This window comes from Plutella xylostella, chromosome 22 (assembly GCF_932276165.1).
Source record: "Plutella xylostella chromosome 22, ilPluXylo3.1, whole genome shotgun sequence".
Lineage (NCBI taxonomy): Eukaryota > Metazoa > Arthropoda > Insecta > Lepidoptera > Plutellidae > Plutella > Plutella xylostella.
This window is the reverse complement of record NC_064002.1, coordinates 3,018,501-3,043,421: the sequence shown is the minus strand read 5'-3', so window position 1 is coordinate 3,043,421 and position 24,921 is coordinate 3,018,501. Positions and strand designations below refer to the sequence as shown.

Sequence of the window (24,921 nt, the reverse complement as noted above, 5' to 3'; positions counted from 1 at the left end):
CTACTACATACATACCTTCAAAATATCCGAGTCACACGTTTAGTTCAGCTAAATTTAGAACGGATCTAATAAATACACGCATGATTATGTATGCACTTCCTAATAACTGCTACAGTTTCATCAAATCCTCTATATTAATCCCGTAGCGGTTCGCGTCATCACGGATTCGAATCCCTTCCAAGGCAATCGCTCGTTCCGCAAGAGCTTGTATTTCTTGCGTGTCTATGTATCGAGTAAGTATGTAATCTAGGTACTTAATTTAAACAATGAGTTGTCTGGGGTAATTTTCAAAAATAACTGTGCTGTATGGGCTCGTGAGGCCGTGAGTGAGATTTCCCCACATATCATATTATTATAGCATTTGACTTTTACTTTGACTTTCACTTTTACTTCTACTTTCACTTTATTTTACCTGAGTGGCGTGATGATGGCTCGATGCCGGTCCATGGCGATGGCGGTCAGAGTGAACACGCTGACGTTGACGGAGAGCGCCTGCACGAAGGGGCAGAACGGACACATGAAGAACGGCAGCAGCCAACGTTGCAGCAACGCCGCTTGGAACTGTTGGAATAAGGAACACGGTTAAATGTATCGCTTGAACATGACGTTACTTATAGAATTTAATATTGTGAGAATCTACTTTTTCTTAAAACGGTTTACAAGTAAAAGACACGGTCGTTAAGTTCAGTTTAGTTTTTATAAACGCGCGCGCTACATTACACGCTTAATAATACCACTGTTCAGAGTGTTCACTCGAACCGGTGGTCTCATGTTAGAATAAGTTAAGCTTGTACCATAATATGCGCTTCTGAAAACGAGCTTATAATATACGCGCCGAAAAATACGCCAGTCTGAAACCGCCCTGTCGGTTCTAAAGCTGGACTGACCAGCATACGACGAAAATAGTGTTCCATTTTCGAAAATGGCAAAATCGAAAGTCAAGGTTTCAATAGCAAGAAAATAAATCAATATATTGATGCGACGGACGTTACTTCGATTTGAATCGACAAGAGGCACGCTTGCTATGAGGTCTTGCGATTCTCTACGATTTACATCGCTATTTACAGTTCAGATTTATCGTAAAATCTAGACTAATGTTTAGTCTGCAAACGCACTATGGAAAGGCGGAGGTAGGTGGATGTAACATGTATTTTGTCAAATTCGATTCCATTTTCCTTATCCCATTTAAATGTTTGGATATTTGTGATACTGATACGGGTGTACGATACCCCTGTTATCCTCCTCGCACGTAGGCGTTTCTGGTTTCTCCCAACCTTTTGAAGGCGCAGTTTGAATATTAAATTAAAAGAGATTGTGTTAATAAATTTAGTTTATTTCTCTGCCCTTTTTGTAAAGGCTGGGTAAAGCATAATGTTTAGGTTTGCAATTATGTATTCCGCAAGACGTTGGTGGGTCAGAGTTTATTGGCGTGTTTGTTTGTTAAATTAAAAGATACCAACATCTGTTGGGCCTCTCGGAATCATGCTATTTGCATAAAAGGTTTAATAAGATCCGAGCTAGTTAATGAATGTACTTATAGAAGTTATGTTCAATAACTGCGTATTACCTATATACATTTGTAAATGTGTTTGCTACATGCTGACCGTGGTGGTAGCGTGTGAATTAATGATGGGTTTAATTAATGCTTGATCAAAGAAGGACCATCGATCGAATTGAAAATTAGGTACACAAAACTATGTATGATGCAAATCGATGCGATGGCACGGATGGTTCACCAATCAGTTTAATCACTTTATAGCCTCATCCAAAATACCTTCTTCGCTTTAAGCGATAAGACCGCCATTTTTGTACATAGTTTATAGTATTTAAGTTATGTAAGTTTCTTTTATGTGTGTGTGTACAAATAAAGAATATTCTATCTATCTATCTACTTCGAGGATTTTTATCTATTGTACTTCATAATTATTGTTTGATAGGAAAGTTTGTTTTTTTTTGTGCATTAAAAACACTTGATAAACCGGAATTACTTCGTCAGGGTCGTGTTTTATTTTTTATAAATCGCGTGAATCTGTGTGGGCGACACTCGAGCTGCCACCCTAATCCTGCAGCCGCTGTGACGCAATGACCCTCAACCACGAAGGAGGGCAAATTGACCTTAATTGTCTCGAACTCAAAGGTCACATCTGTGTGTTTCGAGAGTTGGGTATTTTTTTTGCATTTGAGGTAATTAACTGTCAGCTTTTAATAACCTTGATTGTAAATTGATTTAAAATTAGAACACATCATCCGTGTAAATATAGACAAATAAGCGCAGATATATTTTTTTGACATGAATTTTGCCTGTAGGTAGGGAGGTAAGTAAATAAAAATAACACCTAGTAAAGACACGCAAAAATATAAATATTATTAAATCCACCCACAAACCCACATCCTTCCGATACTACGAGTATATATTATGTATTTCACGATACAAATTGATATTTTCAGAATACAAGTTTCAGCAGAAATCGAACAGAATTGGGAATTGCGAATTGGGAAAGACGAATACCTAGAATTACCTTGCTCTTCTAATTGCAACATTTGCGTAAAGGACCACGGGTTTTTTTTTCAATTGGTTTAAAAAAAAGTATACATACATCTTATAATAAAGTTTATTGAGCACATCTAACTCCATTTTTATGTAATACATAATTTTCCGTAAGAATCGGATATCCTTAAAATGAATGTCCTATATAGTTACCTGTATCAGCAGTTATAGGAACTCGCCATTAGGTCGCCACAGTTATAAAAATAAATCAATTTTGAACTGAATTTTAAAGTTTACCATTTTTTTCATGTTAAGATCTTTCAGCTCGGTCGTTGATGAAATTCCATTTATAGTTGCTGTATGATAGATTTAACTAGCCCATCTGAATGCCCTGGATTATCTAGATAGCCTCCGGTATCAAGCAATTAAATGCCTGAAAGCGTACGCATTATGTACCTATGTTACGGCTGATGCTAGCTGTGAATGCGAAGTTAGGATTAGCTATCTCAACTTAGTAAGTTTGTCTTTAAAATGCAAACGCTAAAATCTGTTTATTCCAAACATAGAGTTCAAAACATTTTCAATTTACAGGTAGGTTTTTGGTTGGTAGGTAATAATCTGTTGCGTGACCAAATGTAGGTAGGTACTTCAATATTGCAGACGGCGTCATTAAGCTAGTGTTTTTTTTCCTTTTAGGAGTATATGTTTGCTATAATTAATGTTACTGAAACGTTTCATTGCTCCTGAGTGTACTTATCAAGCTAATTATGACCATGTAAAACCCCAAATTGCTTCTAAACATTGAAAAACATTCGAGAATTTATTCAACAAAAACTAATTCCGATAAAATCTCGGCTAAGGTTCAAGGGGCACTTGAGCAAGTTTATAATTAACTGGGAGTTCCAGCTGTGCCCAGCGTGTGCACTGAGCTCGGAGTAAAACCTCATTGAAATCAGAATAAAATCTAAGTTCCCACTTCACACTTAGCTGTATTACTTGGCTAAGTACTTATGTAGAAAGCATTGCCTTTCATTCCTATGATAAAATGATGGTTTGGAATGTGGAATTCGCTGTTCTTGAATGGTTTGTAAAAGGTTTATTTCGAAAACTTTTATAGATTCTAGAGCCTAATTTTCCAACGGTATTTACAGTCAAATACAATTACACATACATGATGTCGATTCAGAAATATATAATTAAAAATATTAGCAATGCCAAAAAAATATGTTTTTTGTTAGACGAAAATAAGGTTTACTGTTACACTCATGATTTATCATTCATTACACTAATTTTAACTAAGAATTTTAGGTTTTACACTGGTAATTTTAAAGTTGGCACCTTTAGCATTGCTAACATATGTGCACGCATACAATAATTACGTTTTGTTTACAAACAACAATCGAAAGTAAATTTTATAAATACGTTCCTCCCATACAGTTTGGCCCCAGCAGGTTGACTGGTAGAAAATGCACTTAGAATTAAGTCTGCCAGATTGAACATAATTACTCTTGTATAATGTGCAATAAAAGATCAAATTAATAAATACGGAATCGCTCTTAGAATAGAATTTTGCTCTTACCTGAAAAGGGACAGCGAACAGTCCAATAACTATATCAGCCAGGGCCAGATTGGCTATATAACAGTTGGTGACGCTCTGCATCCGTCGAGACGTGGCCACCACCCACATGACGAGGAAGTTGCCCACCACCGCCAGCACCGATATGGACCCGTACAGGAACGACAGAAGGACTATCATGCCCGTTGGCACGTCGTATAGGTTGTCTGCGAAGGGAGGTGAAACTTTGTTATTAAATTGTTTTTTCTCGACCTTAATTTCATCATATTCGGTTAGATTATAACCAGGGATTAGTGGTTGGTTTTTTGACACATCTGTCAAGAATTTAATATGAAGATGACGTATAATTGATGCACTAATCCCTTGTTATGTTCTAACCGAGTATGATGAAAGATTGAAGAGCTAAATATGAATTATTCTTGCAGTATTATTTGAAGTCACTCTGTTGGGACTGTTAGACGCTATTGGGAATCTTCACATCATGGGACTAAAGCAGACAAGTCAAATTCAGCCTCTAAGTTTGCAGGAGTATCCATATAAGCTTTTTACACGCGCCCTACGCCTAGGCATCTGTACTTTCAAGTTTTTGAATTTCCATTTCTATTGCTAACCGAAAGAACAAGTTTAAAACCCAGAACCATGAAACAAAAGCATTCAAAACTTTAAACACGATATCAAAGTGCAGCTCAAAATGGAAGCGAGGTGCTTTAAGAATAGCGCGTTTAACTTTCTCGAGTGCTATAATCTCTACAAGTCTACACCGCTAAAGCTTAAAGCCGATTTTATCGCGAAATTTCAGGTAATTTGGCACAGTGCAAAGAGAGTTCTGTGTTTAGTGGACTCTGATAAAATATGAAATTTACATACTGCCTTGTGGGGCAGGTAATTAACTAGATTAGGTGCCTATGCAAAGATCGCGAAACGGTGCGGTGGTACGTACCTACCTCTTTTATAATAATGTTATAACATGGAAATTACCTAACATGAAAATCTAACATACGAGTACCTATATACCTACTTAGAATGTTTTGAATTTTAATGCTTCCACTAAAATTACATCTAGTTCCCTATAAAAATAAATGCATGAAAAAATACAGATTGGATAATAAACGACACACAAAAACCACTAGGTTGTACTTAATACACTTTCAAAACGATTAAACAGAATATAGTAAAGTAACATAACATTAATCTATGTAGGTATGTATGTAGTATTTAAGAAGTTTATTATACACTTGCACCACAGCTACCTCTAATCCTATTTTTATTTAAACTGTCTTCTATCCAAAGATTGTCTGACAGAGGTTTCTACAAGCATTCATCCGCCTTTTTGTACTGTTTAATTTTTTAGTTTTATTTTCGTATACTTTGCTGTGATTGTATTGTAAGTAATTCTGTTTGCTTACTCAAATTCAAATTCAAATGGTTTAATCGACGTAAAATTTTACAATTATTTGTCGATAGTCATCTACCACCATTTCACAAAGGCCCCGTCATTGAGAAGGAAAGAAATGGCGAAAGAAACTCCTCGAGCATCTTTTCAACTTTTTCCTTATAATCTATTACAATTTTTACTTATATCTAGTACCTACAATTTTACTTAAGTACCTATATCCATTTCATTTTTTCAATAGCCTTAGCTGAGGTGGACAAGACCACGCGTTTTTGTCGTTTAAATAATCATTTATACTATAGTAAGCTTTACTACATAATGTAGCTTTAACATAATTCTTAAATTTTTGCTCAGTAAGGTTTATTGCTTCATTTGATAATTTATTATAAAAACGTATACAGTTCCCCATGAATGATGTGTTTGTTTTCGAAAGTCTGAGTGTGGGGAAAAGCAACCTATTTTTGTTTCTGGTCTCAATACCGTGAGTGGCTCCTACTTTACTAAATGAATTTAAGTTTTTACGAACATACATAATATTTTCATAGATATATTGGCATGGAACAGTTAGTATACCTATTTCCTTAAACGTATCTCTTAATGAAATTCTAGACCCTAATACATATATGGCTCGAATTGCTCGTTTTTGCAGAACAAAGATTTGATTAATGTCAGCCGCTCGTCCCCACAATAGAATTCCGTAAGACATAACACTATGAAAATAACTAAAATACACAAGCCTGGCTGTATCTACATCTGTTAACTGTCTAATGGTTCTAACCGCATAAGCTGCAGAACTCAATCTACCGGCTATCCTCTCAATATGGGGTCCCCATTGCAACTTTGAGTCAATTGTAATACCCAGGAATACCGTTTCATTTACTAACTCTAGCTTATCGTTATTCAATGTCAAATATGTCTCTACTTGTCTTACATTAGGCAAAGTGAATTTAATACATTTTGTTTTCTTGGAGTTAAGAGCTAAATTATTTACAGTGAACCAATTAGCAACTATGGAAAGAGTACTGTTTGCATTGTCAAAATTGACTTCTTGTCGCTTCAACTTAAATATAAGTGAAGTATCATCAGCAAACAGTACTATCTCACATAATTTATCTACCAAAAACGGTAAATCGTTAACATATACAAGAAACAAGAATGGTCCTAAAATCGAGCCTTGGGGAACACCCATACTGACAGGACAGCCAGCCGAACGCACTCCATTTATGTCAACTAGTTGAGTTCTGTTGCTCAAGTATGATTCCAATAATGTAAGAGCTTTGCCAGTTAGCCCATAATATTTAAGTTTCATAAGTAGAGTGGCATGATCCACACAATCAAATGCTTTCGATAGATCGCAAAATACACCCACAGCATCAAGACGCTCCTCCCAAGCACTAAATATGTGTTTGACCAACGCGACACCAGCGTCAGTTGTAGATCGACCTTTGGTGAAACCGAACTGTTGGTTATGGAGAAGGCCGTGAATACTAAAGTGCGAAAGCATTTGATGTAGCATAATTTTTTCAAATATTTTACTCAGTACTGGCAAAACTGATACAGGCCTAAAATTATTGGGATCATTTTTCTCACCAGATTTAAAAAGCGGTATTAGTTTACTAAGTTTCATCAAATCGGGGAATACACCGACCTCAATGCATCTGTAAAAAAGATTAGCCAAGTGGGGTGCTAGGATATCAATAACATGACTAATAACTTTAACGGACATGCCCCATAAATCTTCTGTCATTTTTAAATTTAATTCTTTATAAGTGCTAATTATAGTCTGTGTATTTATACCATGAAATTGAAAGTCGAGATCGCAAGGCGGTGCATTCCCTCTTAGCAAACGTTCAGCTTCAGCGCAAGATGAATCAAGGTTCTCAGTTGTAGCTATCGGTATACTACGGAAAAAATTTTCAAAGACGGAATCCACTTCTTCACTAGATGAAACAATTTTATCATTAATTTTAAGTTCAAAATTTAAATCACGTGGTTTATTCTTCCCGGTTTCAGTATTAATGATATTCCATACGGTTTTAATCTTGTTATTAGAGTTTTTAATCTTTCTATTTATATAATCTGATTTAGCTTGGTGGCAAACGGCTTTGAATATCTTTGGGCTACACCGAAAAGATCGGGAATAGAATACTTAGGAACAAATTAGAGTGAAACCTTTTTGGTGTATCAAATGTAGTGTTTTTTCAAACATAATTCCATTTACGAATTTTAAAAAAAGTAAAAAATAAAAGAGTATTGACCATTTTAATTTGACAAGTCGGTGTAAAAAATGGAGCTTACGCGGGAACATTTCCGTGCAATAATTTTTCACAACTTTCGTCGAGGTTTATCTCAAGAACAATGTCTCGCCGAGCTTGTTTCTATTTATAAACTTGAAGCACCAAGTAAAACGACTATATATCGTTGGTATTCTGAGTTTCGCCGTGGACGTTCCTCTCTTACCACAGTCCCTTCTACTGGTCGGCCAAAAACAGCGGTAACACAAGATAACATCGATGCTGTACGCCAGTTAATAAAAGAAGATAGACATGTGACATACGAGCAGATTCGGGCTTCTCTCAGCATTGGTATGACAGCCATTCAAACCATTTTACATGAAGAACTGGGTGTCAAGAAGTTAGTTTCGCGCTGGGTGCCCCACCGTTTGACCGAGGAACAAAAGTCGGCTCGTGTTAATTGGTGTCGATCTGCTCTGCAACGGTTCAATGGAGGCAGTTCAAATGCTGTCTACAATATCGTCTCTGGTGATGAATCGTGGATTTATTCATATGAGCCCGAAAGAAAACATCAATTGGCAGTTTGGGTCTTCGAAGGTGAGGTCAAGCCAACAAAAGTTATTCGCTCACGCAGCGTGTCGAAAAAAATGGTCGCTTCGTTTGTATCAAAAACTGGCCATGTGGCTACGATTCCATTACAAGAACAAAGGACGGTTACTGCTGATTGGTACACAACAGTTTGTTTGCCGGAAGTCGTAAGAGAACTTCGTAAAACTAACCCGAATCGTCGTATAATCCTTCACCACCATAATGCAAGCTCTCATACCGCTCGCAAAACAAGAACGTTTTTAAATATGGAAGACGTGGAGTTGATGGACCATCCTCCGTATAGCCCTGATCTGAGCCCCAATGATTATTTTACATTCCCAAGAATTAAAGATATGCTACGTGGTCAACGGTTTAGCGGCCCAGAAGAGGCGGTCGAAGCTTACAAATCAGCTGTTTTGACAGTATCCACTTCAGACTGGAATTACTGTTTCAATGATTGGTTTAATCGAATGAAAAAGTGCATTGAATGTCACGGAGACTACTTTGAAAAACAATAAAAGTAAATAATATTATGATATCTTTGTACTTTTTTCTATTCCCGATCATTTCGGTATCGCCCTTATTTCTTTACATAATCTCTAAAGTTATCGTCATGAGTAAATGTACGCTGTTCATAGAGATCATATAATTTACGTCTGCTCTTATAAATTCCCGATGTTGCCCAGTCATTAAGACTTAGTTTACAATTAACATCTACTTCTTTCTTAGTGAACACGTTTTCAAATTCTCGAGACAAACCTTGAAATATTTCCTTAAAGGCATCATTGGGATTTCTTTCAGAGCTTCTACAGTAGTCAAGTTTACTGTTCAATCGAGATTTAAACTTATCAATTCTGTATGATGTTACTGGTCTGAACTTGAAAGTGGCTGACTTACGTTCAAAAGTACAAGGAAACGTAATAATTTGCCCACTGTGGTCGGATAGTAAACAATTGATTACAGAATTATTAGTAAAATCACAATTACAGTAAATATTATCAATACAAGTCGCTGAGGTGGGAGTAATTCTGGTTGGTTCCAGGAAAACATTACTTAAATTAAATGACTTAAACAAGTTAACTATAGAACATTTCATAGAAGTCTCAACTAATAAATCAATATTAAAATCTCCCACCACGACCACTTGTTTTGAGCTCCTAGATAAGATGGTAAGACTATCCTCCATCACTTTCTCAAATACTTTATAGTCAGTAGATGGGGGCCTGTACACGCTTACAATTATATACTGGTACCATGGTCCAGACAGTACATTATTTTATGCAAGTATTTCTGCCATTTCTGGTTGCTTACTGGTACCGTAGTCCAGGGAGATGTTAGCCCGGATGTACTCGCCGGCGGTGGCGTTGCGCGCCCACTCCGCGTCGTCGTCCTGCGCGGACCCGGGGGTACTGGAACAAACAATATAAGTTACTAGCCGTTCCCCCGCGCTTCGCTTCGCCTTAAAAAGTTTTCCCGTGAGAATGCCGGGATAAAAAGTAGCCTATGTTCTTTCCCGTAGTCTAGACCGTATGTATACCAAATTTCATTCATATCCGTTCAGTAGTTTTGGCGTAAAAGAGTAACAGACAGACACAGTTACTTTCGCATTTATAATATTAATAGTAAGGATTAAAGGTGACGGTGAGCGGTGCGGTGGTAGCTCAGTCGGGTAAGCGCCCGCTTCTCACGCCAGTGATGCGGGTTCGAATACCGACTCTCACATGTACCAATGATTTCGTTGAATTTAAGTACAATGTTTACCATCGCTCTTAAGATTAAAACATCGTGAGGAAACCTGCATATCTAGATTTAGCATATCTAGATATGTGAACCCACCAACCCGCTGTGGACCAGCCTGGTGCGAAATGGTCCAAGCTTAGGAAGGCAGTTTAGACATTGGGGATATATGCACAACGGTTCCACTCGGGAGAGCCAGGTGCAGGTACAGTAAGGTGCAGATAAACCTGACCCCCCTCAGAAGCATTGCTAGTATGAGAGGGGGGTCAGGTTACTTTGCACCTGACCCAAGGAACATAGTGGAAGGGTGACTTGCACCAAACATTTCAATATAATTTAATCTATTCTCACAAAAGATTCACCAAATTACTCTGTCCTTGATTATTGGTATTCTCAAAAACAAGATTACAATATTGATAACCTGAATAAGTTTAAGGAACACTTATCAAGTCTCAGTTTTAGTGAGGTATACAGTAGCAATGACGTCAATGCTGCATTCAATGAGTTTTATGACTTATTTAAAATGTTGTATGATTTGTGTTTTCCGACTATAAGAGTAAAAATATCGAGCCACAGGCGACCACAATGGATCTCAAAGGGCATAAAACTATGCACTAAAAGAAAGAGACAGTTACTATGGCAATATAGACAGTCACCCAGTCAAGAAAACAAACAAATATTTAAAAACTACACTAAAAGACTTAAAAAAATTATTACTATGACTAAAAAATCACAAAATGATTACAATATAAAAACATCAAAAAACAAATCTAAAGCTACATGGAAAATAATAAATGATAACACAAAAAATAATAATAACAATAACCATAAAAATGACATTGAACAAATTAAAATTGACGAACACCTTATTACTGATCCACAAGAGATTGCACAAGCCTTCAATGATTTTTACATTGATCAGGTAAATCAACAATGTACTAAGAAAACTAATCAAATTAACCCAGTAGGAATCACTTTTAATCCTAATTCTTTGTTCTTGAATCCTACCAACCCTTATGAAGTGTATTTAATAATAAAGAACTTAAAAAATACTAATAGCACTGGTCATGACAAAATTTGCACGAAGGTATTAAAATATGTAGCAGAAGTCATATCACCTGTTTTAAGCTATCTTATAAACCTTTCTATCGAGAAGGGGATATTCCCAGAAAAGCTTAAAATTTCTATTATTAAGCCAGTATTTAAGAAGAGTGATCGGAAAAACATGAATTTCTATAGACCAGTTGCGTTAATACCTATACTCTCAAAAGTTTTTGAAAAAGTAATTTATAGGAACCTAAACCAATACTTTGAGAAAAAGAATTTATTTACTGAAGAACAGAAGGGCTTTAGACAAAATATGACAATTGACTTAGCTATATATGATTTTCTGGTAAAAGTAGTAACGAATTTAGATAAGAAAATCCCAGTGACGGCCATGTATATGGATATGACCAAAGCATTCGACTTTGTTGACCACAATATACTAATGAAAAAGCTTTATATGTATGGCATCCGAGGTAATGCACATGAACTCATTAAAAGCTATCTAAACAACAGACAACAACTAACGCAGGTCTCAAAAATATGTCATAAAACTAAAACAGAAATTCATTATTCTTCACAACCTAGAACAGTGCAATATGGTGTACCGCAAGGTAGTGTATTAGGGCCATTACTGTTCCTCATTTATATAAATGATCTGCCTAAATCAGTGTCACATCCTATAGTCCTATTTGCGGATGACAGCACCTTGATTGCTGAATGTCAAAACCCAAACAACTATGAAACTGAAATAAATAACTCTCTACGAACTATTATCGATTGGCTTGAACATAATAATCTTGTTATCAATCTTAGTAAAACACATATTATGACATTTACCAACAATTACAATAAAATACATAAGAAACTTGACATTCAATATAATGATGAAAAAATTAACGAAGTAAATGAAACAAAATTCTTAGGACTAAACATTGACGCTCATTTAACATGGAAGCCACAGATAGAACAAATTTGTAAAAAAGTTAGTCAGTTTTCCTATGCTCTATACATGCTTGCTAAAATAGCCAGTCTATCTGCCCTATTAGCAGTATATCATGCATTTGTGGCCTCTACACTAAGATATGGAATAATATTCTGGGGAAACTCGACTCACAAAGAGATGGCATTTAAAGCGCAGAAACGTTACATAAGGGCAATATGTAAACTGAAGCAAACAGACAGCTGTGTGCCACACTTTAAAAAATATAATGTGTTGACCCTACCATCACTTTATATCTTTGAAACGGCCGTATTCGTTAGGTCTAATTTAAACATGTTCAATAAACTTAGAAGTAAAAGAGACACTAAAGTGTGTGCTCCGGTCCGCTCAACCACCCTGTTTAGCAAGAGCATATTTGGTTTGGCTCCAAAAATATATAATAAGCTACCTAAATGCATTAGAAATATAGATAATACACATTTGTACAAACTTACATTAAAGAAATTACTAATAGGCAAATGCTACTATAGTTTGCAAAAGTTCCTAGACGACAATTTTGACTAGAAATAATATAGGTAATATATAATTAATAATATTTGATGATCTTAATTTTATACTGATAGTGACATAATTGTAATTAGATAATAATATTTGCATGCCTGCATGGTAGAATATAGTGATTTTTTTTATTTATTGACATTTTAATGTAACATCTTATGTAACACCTATATTCATGCAAATAAACAATACTTTACTTTACTTTACTTTAAATTACGTTTGAATCTTTAGTGTAAGTCACCCTAAATCTGAGATTTTTGAGGGGTCGATGTAACCAATCTACTAACGTAGGAACACCATCCAATTAGTTCCTGATAAATAAAGTATTTATGACTGAATATTATAAATAGTCGAGTACTCGTCTTACGAGTTACGATTACGACTGACGACCCTTTAACCTGAAATATTAAGGGTACCTATAAAGATAATGGAATTTATAATATTTATGTGACAGCGAATAACACACAGACCTACTTACGTTCTTGTAAAGGAGATCAGGAAAATATATAAGGGGCATATAAGGGGGAGTCTCCAGCACTTATGAATGGATGAAGTTAATGTCAGTCTAGCGTGTCCATATTTTTATGAGGGTTATAAAGTCTGCTCGGTTCGTCTCCAGTATTTTGCAAAAGTGGTGAAGTTAGCAGGAAGCGTTTGACTCAGAGGAATAAGGTCCTCTGAACTAAGACACGGGTCATGCCACTTTTGTTTACTAGTTAGTTTTTTTTTGTATTACAGAATGAAATACCTAAATAAACTAACTTGTTCTTATAAGCGACCTTATCTTACTGTCAGACGCTTCTAGGGTTACATAAGTATGTAAGTCCGAGTCGCATGTTGTAGCAAAGACGTGATTTGGGTGATGTGCAGTCGGGGAAAATGGGCTACGCACAAATGGGTTCCGGTTCTAAGTACGCACCAAAAGAGTCTGTCTCACGTAGGTAGGTACGTTACGTTACGTAATGCTGAAGCTCAAGGCTGATACTTACTATTGTAAAGTTTAACTAAGAATTTTACGTTAAAAGTTAGGAATTAATATTAAAATAACATTTACTCACAGTAGGAACATTATGTTTTAATTATAACAGACTAGCTGATCCCGCGAGCTTCGTTTCACCTTAAAAAGTTTTCCCGTGGGAATACCACGATAAAAAGTAGCCTATATGTTAATTCAGGGTGTCGGCTAGCTCCATAAATGATATCCCCACATATTATTATTATTATACCAAATTTCGTATATATTAGTAGGATTACACTATCTACCTAGTATTTTTTTGTTCAAATTAATGTCAGTAAATAGTAGTAAGTACCAATATACCATTATTTTATCAGAAAGATACTATAAGTTAAAAGTTTATTTATTGACGAGGCAGTGTACAAATGTAAGCATTTAAAATTCGATTTTTTCACAAGTGTAGAAGTTGTTCAAAAGGTAATTTTAATCCCAAAAAAATATATAAACTTTGAGAGATAAATCAAAATATTGTAGGTATAAGTTTTTAACGAATATAGTGAAAAAACTTTCCAATCAGTCCATCTCTTTCAGAGTGAAGTGCCCAAGGCAGGCATACAAATACAAATCAAACTAAGTTTATTTATTTTATTTATGGAAGTCTGTAAACTGTGGCTTTTATATAGGTATATGGTGCTGTTATGCTACAAGTTTTGATATTTTTCTCAAACGCTGCTCATGATTGCGTTTTTTTTAATTATTAAAACTTTTAACCTTAATATTCCTTGCTGTCAACTGTATCCATCACCAGTATTTATATTTCATCACAGAGGCGCTACATCATATGTGAGAGTTCGTTTGCGTAAGATTTCCATAACATAACATATAATAATAATAATAATAAGCGGCAGGGCAGCTTGTAACGCGGCAGGGCAGCTTGTGGCGAGCTGTTGGGCATAAGCGACGCGGCAGGGCAGCTTGTGGCGAGCTGTTGGGCATTAGCGACCCCACCCACCCGATGCCGGGGAGAACCCCTGTTTCTCATCTCTGGCTTGCCTTTATTGGTTGTCCAGAGTGAACACTGACGAGGAACAGGATCTCCCACCTCTTGCTTGCCTTCATTGGCTGGCTTGAGTGGTGTACCGCTAGAGCAGAAATGCTCGGAGGAAGGAAGTATATCCAGTAAGTGCTTGTAGGGGTCTTGACCGGCATCCGCGATTGCTCTGAGAGCCTTGGTATACCTCTCCACCCTCAGCACCTCATGCCATGTTGCCCCCTTGTTGCTACGTCACTGTAATGTGCTAGCGACTGTTTTGGGGGGCCAATTTAATGTGTGTGCGAGTCACCCCCTGCCTTTTTATCCGTATGTGAAACATATAGGTCCAGGCAGGGGGCATAGTCCTTCCATAGTCCCAGATACCCAGTCCATTTAGCACCCCATTCCATAACCCTGTATTAGTTTTCTCCATATCCTACAATAGTCCTGCACTAACCGGGGATTTTCCTTGGGTTCACTTCTATAGTTTTCACAGGGAAAATCGTCGGTTAGTGTCACATTTCATATAGATTAATGTTGTCAAAAGGGCCTCTACATGTTGGCTTCGGCCCCATGCACGCCTTCCAAATGCCCGGGACCCCATGGTCCCGAGATGGTAACGACACAACATAATAATAATAATATTTGGGGACATCTCACACACGGCCATCCGACCCCAAGCTAGGTAGAACCTGTGTTATGGGTGTCGGACAGCTGATATATCTACACAAATACATAGATAGATAGATACTAAATATAAATATCAACACCCAAGACCCGAGAACAAATATCTGTGATTAAACAAATATCTGCCCCAGAATGAATGGCGTAGTGGTTAGTGACGCTGACTACTGAGCCGCTGGTCCCGGGTTCGATTCCCGACTGGGGCAGATATTTGTATAAAAACACAGATATTTGTTCTCAGGTCTTGGATGTGCCCGTAAAATGGCAATAGGCCCGCCCCCTATTACATTGGGACTAACATAACACTCTGGCGAAAAGTGGGTGCAGCAATGCACCTCTGCCTACCCCGCAAGGGAGTACATTAGTACAAGGCGTGAGTGCGTGTGTGTGCGTGTGTGCTTTAGCCTGACTTTGAAGTACTCTCGATAGCTCGATAGAGAGAACAACACGCCGATCAGCGCCCCCCATTTCCCCGCTCCAGCACAGCTTTCGTGGATTCACCCGAGCTCCTCAGCTCGGTGAATGAAGTTTTTTTGGTTTTTTTTAGTTGTGTGTAGGTTTTTCTTAACCGATTGAGCATTGAAAAATGACCCACTTTGAAAGACGTGGAGCTAGCGCACCGCTAGATGGAAACTCTTGTATTTATACTATTTTATACACTTGCACTCCACATGCAGAAAAATATATCTTAACGTCTCCGCTTTGGACATCTCCACATTAGTGGACGATGGGCGTTACACGTGCCTTCTGACTTCTGACTTATTATTATAATGGTGAATGAGATTATTGACAACCATAATTATTTACTCATCTTATTTATGGCCACAATTTATGAAATAATCGCCCAAGTTGTTTGAGCATAAAATAAACCTCATCGGTATCGATGATTACCGTCTAGAATAATCTAGATTTCACTTATAAATTTTATTTTTCTCACACTTAAAATGCAATTAAACAACTATGTATCTATACTGCATGTTACAATTTATACTTAACTACAATTTCCTTGATATAATTTTATGCTAAATATTTATTTACGAAATGACATAGAAAAACATAATTAGATATTATACAAAATTATACAAATAGCCCGCCCCAGGACGCACCCGACCCAAAGGTTCCCATCACGCTGGCAGCATTACCGCGCTGCACTGCGAGGGAGATCCTCTGCATCAAGTACGCCCCAGAGCGCTTGTCATGTCCTCGATTCCTAAGACGACGCCCTAACTCTTTTATAAATGCCCTGCCCTCTGTTCCCCAGACCCCAGTTGTCTCCAATGCCAGAAGAACAAATGCGTATGAGGTCATGAGTGCGCGGTATTTGCCACATTTCTGCCTTGCCGCTGCCTCCGCTGCGGCACCAGCGGTTGCTGCAGTGAAAACTACGTGTGACTGCGCAAAAGTGCAGACACATGTCGCGTCCCACAACAGACATCGCCCTCTTTCCCACGGCACCAGCGTTAGACCGTTAATTTTATTATGTTTCAATATTTCTTTTATTTTTATGGCTTTTAGACCTCTACAAAATATAATTATGGTCTGATATCTTCTAAAATTTGGTATCCGCAAAGAAGTACACATTGAAAACAATAAAAAACATAATTTAAAGCCGAGACTCCCGCCTTGTTGAGAATAGTCAACGGCTAGAGTGATCGATTCGATGCAATTTATCTCGATTCAATCTCAATAGATCTAGATCTCGGCTTAGGAGTTCAGTGGATAAAGCCTCACCACTAGTACTTAGTCAAGTCTCGATACCTTGTCGATAGGTTGAAGTGTCTCCATTATTCGAACAATAGAGATCAATAGAAAATACTTTTCACAGCAGTTTTATTACACTCTTAGTCCAGTTACATTTGATCATGCTTTTTGATTCGATTCCGATTTAAAGGTAATCTCGTGGATAATTTGAGACAAAGTTTCCTATTTTACACGTTTTATTTATAGTGCCGTCCTATTATACGATAGTATAATAATATGATGCCGAGCTATATCGAGCTGCTAGAGAGGATAATAATATTATAATGTAAGTACCCTTAGGCATTTAAACTTAGATATACAGGAAGTGGGAAAGAGGATTATAAATAAGAAGATATATACTGATGTTATTTTATGTCGGATGAGGATAACAAGGGTAGTAATTCTAAAGAAATATTACTTTGACAATGGAAAATTTACAAAATAATATGTAAAAACTGCCATACGAACCAAGATGCAGCTTTTGCTAACGCACCTTTTTAGTATAGGGATTAGGGACTAGTTTTTTCGGGATCAAAATTTACTGAGAATACTGAGTTACCCCCATTTCTCCTTCCAATATCACCCTCTCCATTAAACCCGATATTTGTCAACGTTTTACCACGCTTTGTCGTGTGCGCCTTGTACGCTGTGCTAGGTATGCAGGCTCATAAACGTCTGAATTTAACACAGCAATATTATGTTTTTCCCATATTAGTTTTCAATGGTTTTACCAGACATAGTGAAGCTGGAACTAGGCACTTAGTTAGAGCGTTTCACTAATGTTAAATACGTATTCCTTTTGAAACTGGCTGTAGAGGATTTTGTTTTCCATTTCAAGTAATATTTATTACAAACTAGCTTTATGTGGTCGAGCGTCGCATCACCTCAAAAGGATTACCCGTGGAACTACTTTTCATGTCATCCGGAGTTTCAAAATAAAGAATAATTTATGGCATATAAATACTACGAGCTCATACACTGATTACTGAATCAGTAATTGAGCGGTGGTAGCTCAGTCGGGTAAGCGCCCGCTTCTCACGCAAGATATGCGGGTTCGAATCCCGGCGCTGACCAATGTAACAATGAGTTATTTTAACTTAAGTACAATATATACCATCGCTCTTACGGTGAAGGAAAACATCGTGAGGAAACCTACATATCTAGATCTAGCACATCTAGATATATGAACCCACCAACCCGCAGTGGACCAGCGTGGTGGTTTACCACCACGCTGGTCCACTGCGGGTCCACTGCGCGCTGCGGGTCCACTGCGCGCTGCGGGTCCACTGCGCGCTGCGGGTCCACTGCGCGCTGCGGGTCCACTGCGCGCTGCGGGTCCACTGCGCGCTGCGGGTCCACTGCGCGCTGCGGGTCCACTGCGCGCTGCGGGTCCACTGCGCGCTGCGGGTCCACTGCGCGCTGCGGGTCCACTGCGCGCTGCGGGTCCACTGCGCGCTGCGGGTCCACTGCGCGCTGCGGGTCCACTGCGCGCTGCGGGTCCACTGCGCGCTGCGGGTCCACTGCGGGTCCACTGCGGGTCCACTGCGGGTCCACTGCGGGTCCACTGCGGGTCCATTTATGGTCCAAGGTTAGGAAGACAGTTTAAACCTTGGGGATATGCACAAAGGTTCCACTCGAGAGAGCCATGCCAGAGAATAGAATAGAATACAGTAATTTTTGGTAAATATAAGAGTTTTCAGTTATTGTTTTGTTTTAGGATTGTGATTGTATTATCATCATCATCATCAACCCCCAAGAGCGCGCGTCACTCTATCCTCGGCCTTCCTCATACAGCCACTGTCGGATATTTGTCTAATGTCACCGATCTAACCTGCCGGAGAGTGTCCCACGTTACAGTTGCCCTATATCACTATCTACAATTTCATTCAGATTCGTATTATGTGCACAGTATACTCATCTGACTAGTAATGTTTGTTTACAAACACCCAAAAAGATCCATAAATCAAGTAACATAATCTAATTTTCTATGCCGTTGCATAAATATTTTCCCCAAGGTTTCGTTTAATAGGGCAAGTAATTGAATGCCATGTAGGTATGGAATTTATGAGGTTGATCCAATCCTGGCAACCCGGTTTATACGGGACTTGTAATCACATGTGGCATCGATATTACTATTCGAGACTTTTGGGACTCATTACTCACCGATTCGATTACTATTGCGAGATTGTTGGCCTATGCATCACGCATCGCTCAATTTTTTGTGATTATCTTTTCCGAAAGCTTCGCTTAATAGTTTATCTCGTGGAAATTCGGAGATAATACCATTTTGAAATAAGACTATATACACTGAGCAATGAAAACTTTTCAGTGACATAAGTACCTACCAAATTAGTCCGACACGGAAAAGGCTAGCTTAATAAAGCCGTCTGTAATAATGACGTAGGTACATACATTGTACATACATTTCATATTTTGTTTCAATAATAAAATGTTTTAAAAAATTGGGGCCACGCGGTGTCGTTATTTTGTATTCATTTATAAAAATAATGCACAGGTAACATATACCTACGGTTAACTACGGATGAAAAAGAAACTATCTTAACTCACATCACTTCAGCTTTCTACACCCTTTTTATAACACCCTGTACAATCATTATGCATATGGTATTTATGCGGCCCAACCTGAATTTGGTAACCTGGTTTTATGTGTGTATTACTATTATGATATACTTACCTAGGAGATATTATATGTGTAATGTATTATGTTAGTGAATTGCAAAATTTACGTGGGGTTCTCTAAAATCGCTCATTATTATTCACAAAGGCATCTGGCTTTCCCTGTACTCGGTCAAATCACCTGATTATGAGCCAACGTTGGAATATTTATCACCACGTTGAGCTTCAAAGCTACCGCTATCTCTTTCCGACGTATCGAAAAATGCTTGGTAAAACAGAGACAAACATAAATTTATTTAGGTTAATAGTTGTTTCTTTGATCGATTTCGGTTTCGAACTGACGCTAATTGTAATCCATTGGCTAGGATGCCCCTGATTTTGCAACCTTTAAATAAGACAATTTACTTCATCTTTTCCACTTCCCATTGGTTAAATCCTCGTCAACTCGTCATAGTCTTATACAGGGTGTTAAAACTGCTAAAGTAAGGTGAAGTGCGGTAATTGCAACTAAAAATATTGAAGTCGTAACTTCATCATCTGATAATTCTTTATATATAAGGAAATAGTATTACTGTAAAATCATGCCAAAGTCAAAATTTTATGTAGATTTTATTCTACTATCATGACAAAGAAAAACTCTGAAGAATAAAGAGCTATTGCCAAAAGTTCCGGCAAAGGCAGAAATAGTTGCAATTACCCCTCCTGGCGGGTAATTGCAACTAATCGTTTTATCTCCATATTTTTCTATGTGTGGTGTATATTGTGTATTTGAAACACAAAGACGAAGAGAATATTCATAGGATTGTGACACTTATCTCCTTGTAACTACGACCAATTTCGCATGAAACTACTGTTTAGCCGTGGGTCTGGTAATTGCAACTAATTTCTCAAAAATAGTGATGGAAACTTTATCGTAATTTTATCGACAGTCATGTAGTGTCTGCCATCGACAAGCCAAGAAGACCATGGTAGCAGAATAAAACTCGGGGATAAAAATTAATAGCTATATTTTTATTAATCAACATTAAATATTTTACTTATGTTTAATCAAACAGCCTTTTTACAATTTTTTTGGAAAGTTTTCGGAATTTACCGCAGGCAGGATGCCGGGTGGAATTTTGCAGGTTTTCTAAAAAAATGTATGCTTAACAGATATGTTTAAATTTTGGTATTCAGCCTTTTATTCTTATTTGTGTGTTATATTATTAGTGATTGTATCGATATATTCATGTTCACTGTCCCATCACTGGCTTTTTCCAATTTCATACAAAAATTGGCAGCTAATTGTAACCACCCTAAAAACTGCAAAATAGTTGCATTTACCAGACTTTGCATTTTTTGTCTGGTAAATGTAATCTACACAGAAAACTCGGAAAACAATCGTGTTAGAATAAAACAAATACATACAAAATGACTTACCGTTATTAGTTTTTACTTTTTTTTGGAAAAACCTTGCGAGGAACCACTAAAAACTATTTTATAAAATAAAAATGCACGCCATGTCCATCCGACTCCAGCAGACTCAAAATGGCCGATGACAAAAAGCTTTATAACTCCCACAATTCTTGAGCTATCAGCGCCATCCACATTTTTGGGTAGAACTTTTATGATGTAAAATTGATTTTAGTCTGTCGTTTTACAATGAAGTAACTCTAGAGGGAGTTATTGAAGTTAGTTGCAATTACCGGATAGTTGAAATTACCGCACTTCACTAAAACAAAAGGTGGTATTACAAAACATCAACTAGCCTAGTTATTTCCCGGAAAACAGAGTGAAAAATTCTAAGCGGATCTTGTGGTAAACGCTAGCACCTGCCTAAAATGAAAGCCACAAAAGGCTAGTACCTAAATAAAATCGCAAACGATCACGTATGCGGTTAGTTCTCAAAGACCGTCACAAGCAATATGACCGTAGTAGCTACGTGTCAGTTATTAATATAAAAGCTTTGTTCGTTATCTCTGTGTGGCCGGCTGCCGCGCCCGCCTCTCGTAATAAACTCGGCCCGTGATAATTAACGACGAATACTAAGCTCTAGCCCCACTAGACATTGGATATACAAGCCCTAAATTTTTATATTTTTGATAGTTTAATATACAGGTGTTTAATATACGGGTAAGCGCCCGCTTCTCACGCCAGAGATGCGGGTTCGATCCCGGCGCTGACATGTACCAATGAGTTCTTTTAACTTAAGTACAATGTATACCATCGCTCTTACGGTGAAGGAAAACATCGTGAGGAAACCTGCATATCTAGATCTAGCACATCTAGATATGTGAACCCACCAACCCGCAGTGGACCAGCGTGGTGTGGAAATGGTCCAGGCTTAGGAAGGCAGTTTAGACCTTGGGGATATGCACAAAGGTTCCATTCGAGAGAGCCAGGTGCAGGTACTTACACCCCCACAGAGAATAGAATAGAATAGAATAGAATAGAATACAGGTGTTGCCAACGTGGTATACTAATTACTAATCGGAAAGAGGGAGACTCAGGGCATAGAATAACGAGTACTAGCTCAGGGGGTCATTTTGAACAAACCTTCAACAGGCTGTTTGTTAAAAAAGGTTTTCACTCATAGAAATTGATCGTACCATAGAAACTACCCTGCCTATTTGCAATTTGTATTTTAAAGAGTTTGCTGTTAATACCTACCCAATTACTGAAATTGTATTACCCATTCACCATTCTCTAAAAAACAGGTGCAACATGTTATTATTTTGTGAAATAAGGCTAGGCTAGGCCAAACAACTGTCAACGAGGTAAAACAAGATTAAGTGTATACTATATTCAACAAGGAAACCAATCTACACTCTATTGTGTTTTCAAAGATAGCATCTAAGGAAAATCAGTAGGAAAACGGAAATACGGGTTCGAAGTTTAAAATTCTATCCATCGCGAAACCGAACCTAAATTCAAATTAGACGGGCAAATTGAATATAAAAGTAGCTATAGTAGATATTTGTTTCAGTGGAAGGTTTATTGTGGTAAACTTTTTACTTTTTAAGGTTACAGCTTCGTTTATTTTGTTTATTTTATAAACGATCACTCCTCCTACGCTTCGTTTATCATAAATCGATTCCTGGTAACTTTTTCATTTTAACAAGGCTAATATTGGCCAAGAAAACTTTCACCTATATTTTGATGAAGAGTTTTTTTGTTGTAAACAATTCTTTGTTAATGAAATAAAAGCTTGAAACGGCAATATTTTAGTGTCAAACGTATATTACTCACGAGTATTTAATCAGGGTTATGAAATTTTAATGTTATCTACAACATAGATACATCAGCGTTTGAAATCACGTTCACTCACCCTCAAAATTGCCGGGTGGATGACAGGGTACATTATTATTGTTATATATTGTTGTATACGACTAGAGTCATACTTCGCCGTAGAGTGTATATTTATAACCTATCGAATTACTACTATTTTTTTTTTAAACATAAGAAGAATATTGACAATATTACACTGCCGGGCAATGAAAAAGTTCCACTCACAAAATTCCGACAACAAACGACCCCAATTTTTTCAAAGATTCAATTTTAAATTGGAACAAAATATTACCGATTTTAGTTGGTAATATCCTAATGCTCTGATAAATGTACTTCAATGTTGCAGAAGACGGCATTTAGCTATCCTTTTCCGTTTAGAAGTAATTTAGTGCTTTTCTGAGTGGAACCTTTTCATTGCCCGGCAGTGTATTACTAGAGATGAAAGAGTTGCTTACCATCAATCAATCCCAAATATTTTCTCTGTAATAAGAAACCTATTTTTTGTGAAGATTTTTTCCTGTGAGAAACAATAACTAAGGACGATCAACATAAATCATATCTGGCTGAATAAAGGGCTTTTAAGATATCGTGACATTTATATTTTTAGAGTGAAAAGTATACATATAATAGACCTCTTATTATATGAATATTTTTAGAGTGAAAAGTATACATAATAACCTCTTATTAGGATTGACAAGTTAACATACAAGACGTGTTTTTTTGTTATTGTTTATGATTCATCACTTGATTAGCGCATTGTCAATGACATTTAAAATTGCGGTCATACACTACCACTAATTAATTTGTTTCTAAGTACAAATGTAAACACACCTCAATAACAAGTAGTTTTTTTTATTACGTGAGTACCTTTTATTAGTACTAACATTCACACGTTTTATACCGTTGTTTTCTACGGCATAACAGAAATAAACTTTACGATACTTGTGTAAAAGTGGCATCGTAAAAAACGGGATAGATCTATCAGTTCCCTTGGCACACTATTTCCTCATTGATGCAGATGCTATCGCTCTATAGTAACTAGAACCAAGAGGCATAGCCTCGGCGAATACCTATTCCTCTTCAGAGCCTCTAGTACGGGATTTGTTATTTTTGAAAACTAAAAAAGTTTACGTTTTCTCCTGTCATCTGAATACATTATCTATCAAAAGTTTCGTGATAGTTTCCGCAAGAGGCGCAACTTTGTATGCGAGTAAACGTAAACTTTTATAGTTTTCGCCTAACTGTTAAACCTGCACTAGACCCCCAGTATAACACTTGCGAGCAATGAAATGATTCTACCTGCCAGTGGCGTTCCATATGTCACTGGAACGTTTTTACTAAGGACTAAGGTAGTAGGGGTTGGCCTTTTGGTACACTCTATACTTAGATAGACCTATCGATTGAATCGATTTGGTTCAGTCCATAATTGTCGAATAACGGTTGGGCATACTGACGTCACTTCCCCTGAATAGCTGTTACAGGAATATGGATAGCTGCATTTTTCATTTTTATTTTTGTAAAAACTGCAAGGTTTAAGTTATGTTGTTTCCCTCCAGGGCCCGTTTAATCTTTCCGCCCTGTACTTAAATATAATAATTCTCGCACTTCAGCAACACCCTGTATGTTGGTATCACAGGGAGCGAGATGCCACGCGATACAACTCGTAACGCGTCTGAAGGGTTACTCTAGTTTGGCAAAAAAATAACTAACGAGCTTTCATGCAGTCGGCACGTATGTGGGATGAAAATTAAACCGCAGGAAACTCACAAACAAACGTTATTTATTTACCTTTTAAATCCGAAATCGGGAGAACAATGTTTGAAAAGAACAGTCATAGAAGGAAACAGGACATAGTCGATAGTCGATACGGTATAGTTCTATATCGCTTCGTTCAGAAATATCTTTACTCCTTCACGTATGGTACATCCTATGGTCATCATTAGCACAGCAGCGCTACACAATTTAATGTCTCGTAAGGGAGAGTAACCCCATGCCTCGTGAGGCAGCCAAAGGCAACGTGAAGTCAACATCTCATTGCCTTGTG

The 24,921-nt window shown here is 37.4% G+C and overlaps 1 protein-coding gene across 2 annotated transcripts in view; it reads right to left on the bottom strand.

Moving 5' to 3' along the window:
* LOC105384159 (RYamide receptor) overlaps window positions 1-24,921 on the bottom strand; it is a 56,364-nt gene that overhangs the window by 18,147 nt on the left and 13,296 nt on the right. Inside the window, exons 2-4 of one of the 2 annotated variants that reach the window (XM_048628921.1) lie at window positions 9,597-9,688; window positions 4,068-4,270; window positions 413-561 (exon numbers count right to left, since the gene is read on the bottom strand). In XM_048628921.1, coding sequence (XP_048484878.1) covers window positions 413-561; window positions 4,068-4,270; window positions 9,597-9,688 — 444 coding nt within the window. Of the gene's footprint in view, window positions 1-412; window positions 562-4,067; window positions 4,271-9,590; window positions 9,689-24,921 lie in introns of both variants that reach the window. The other variant, XM_048628920.1, reaches the window with a different exon arrangement.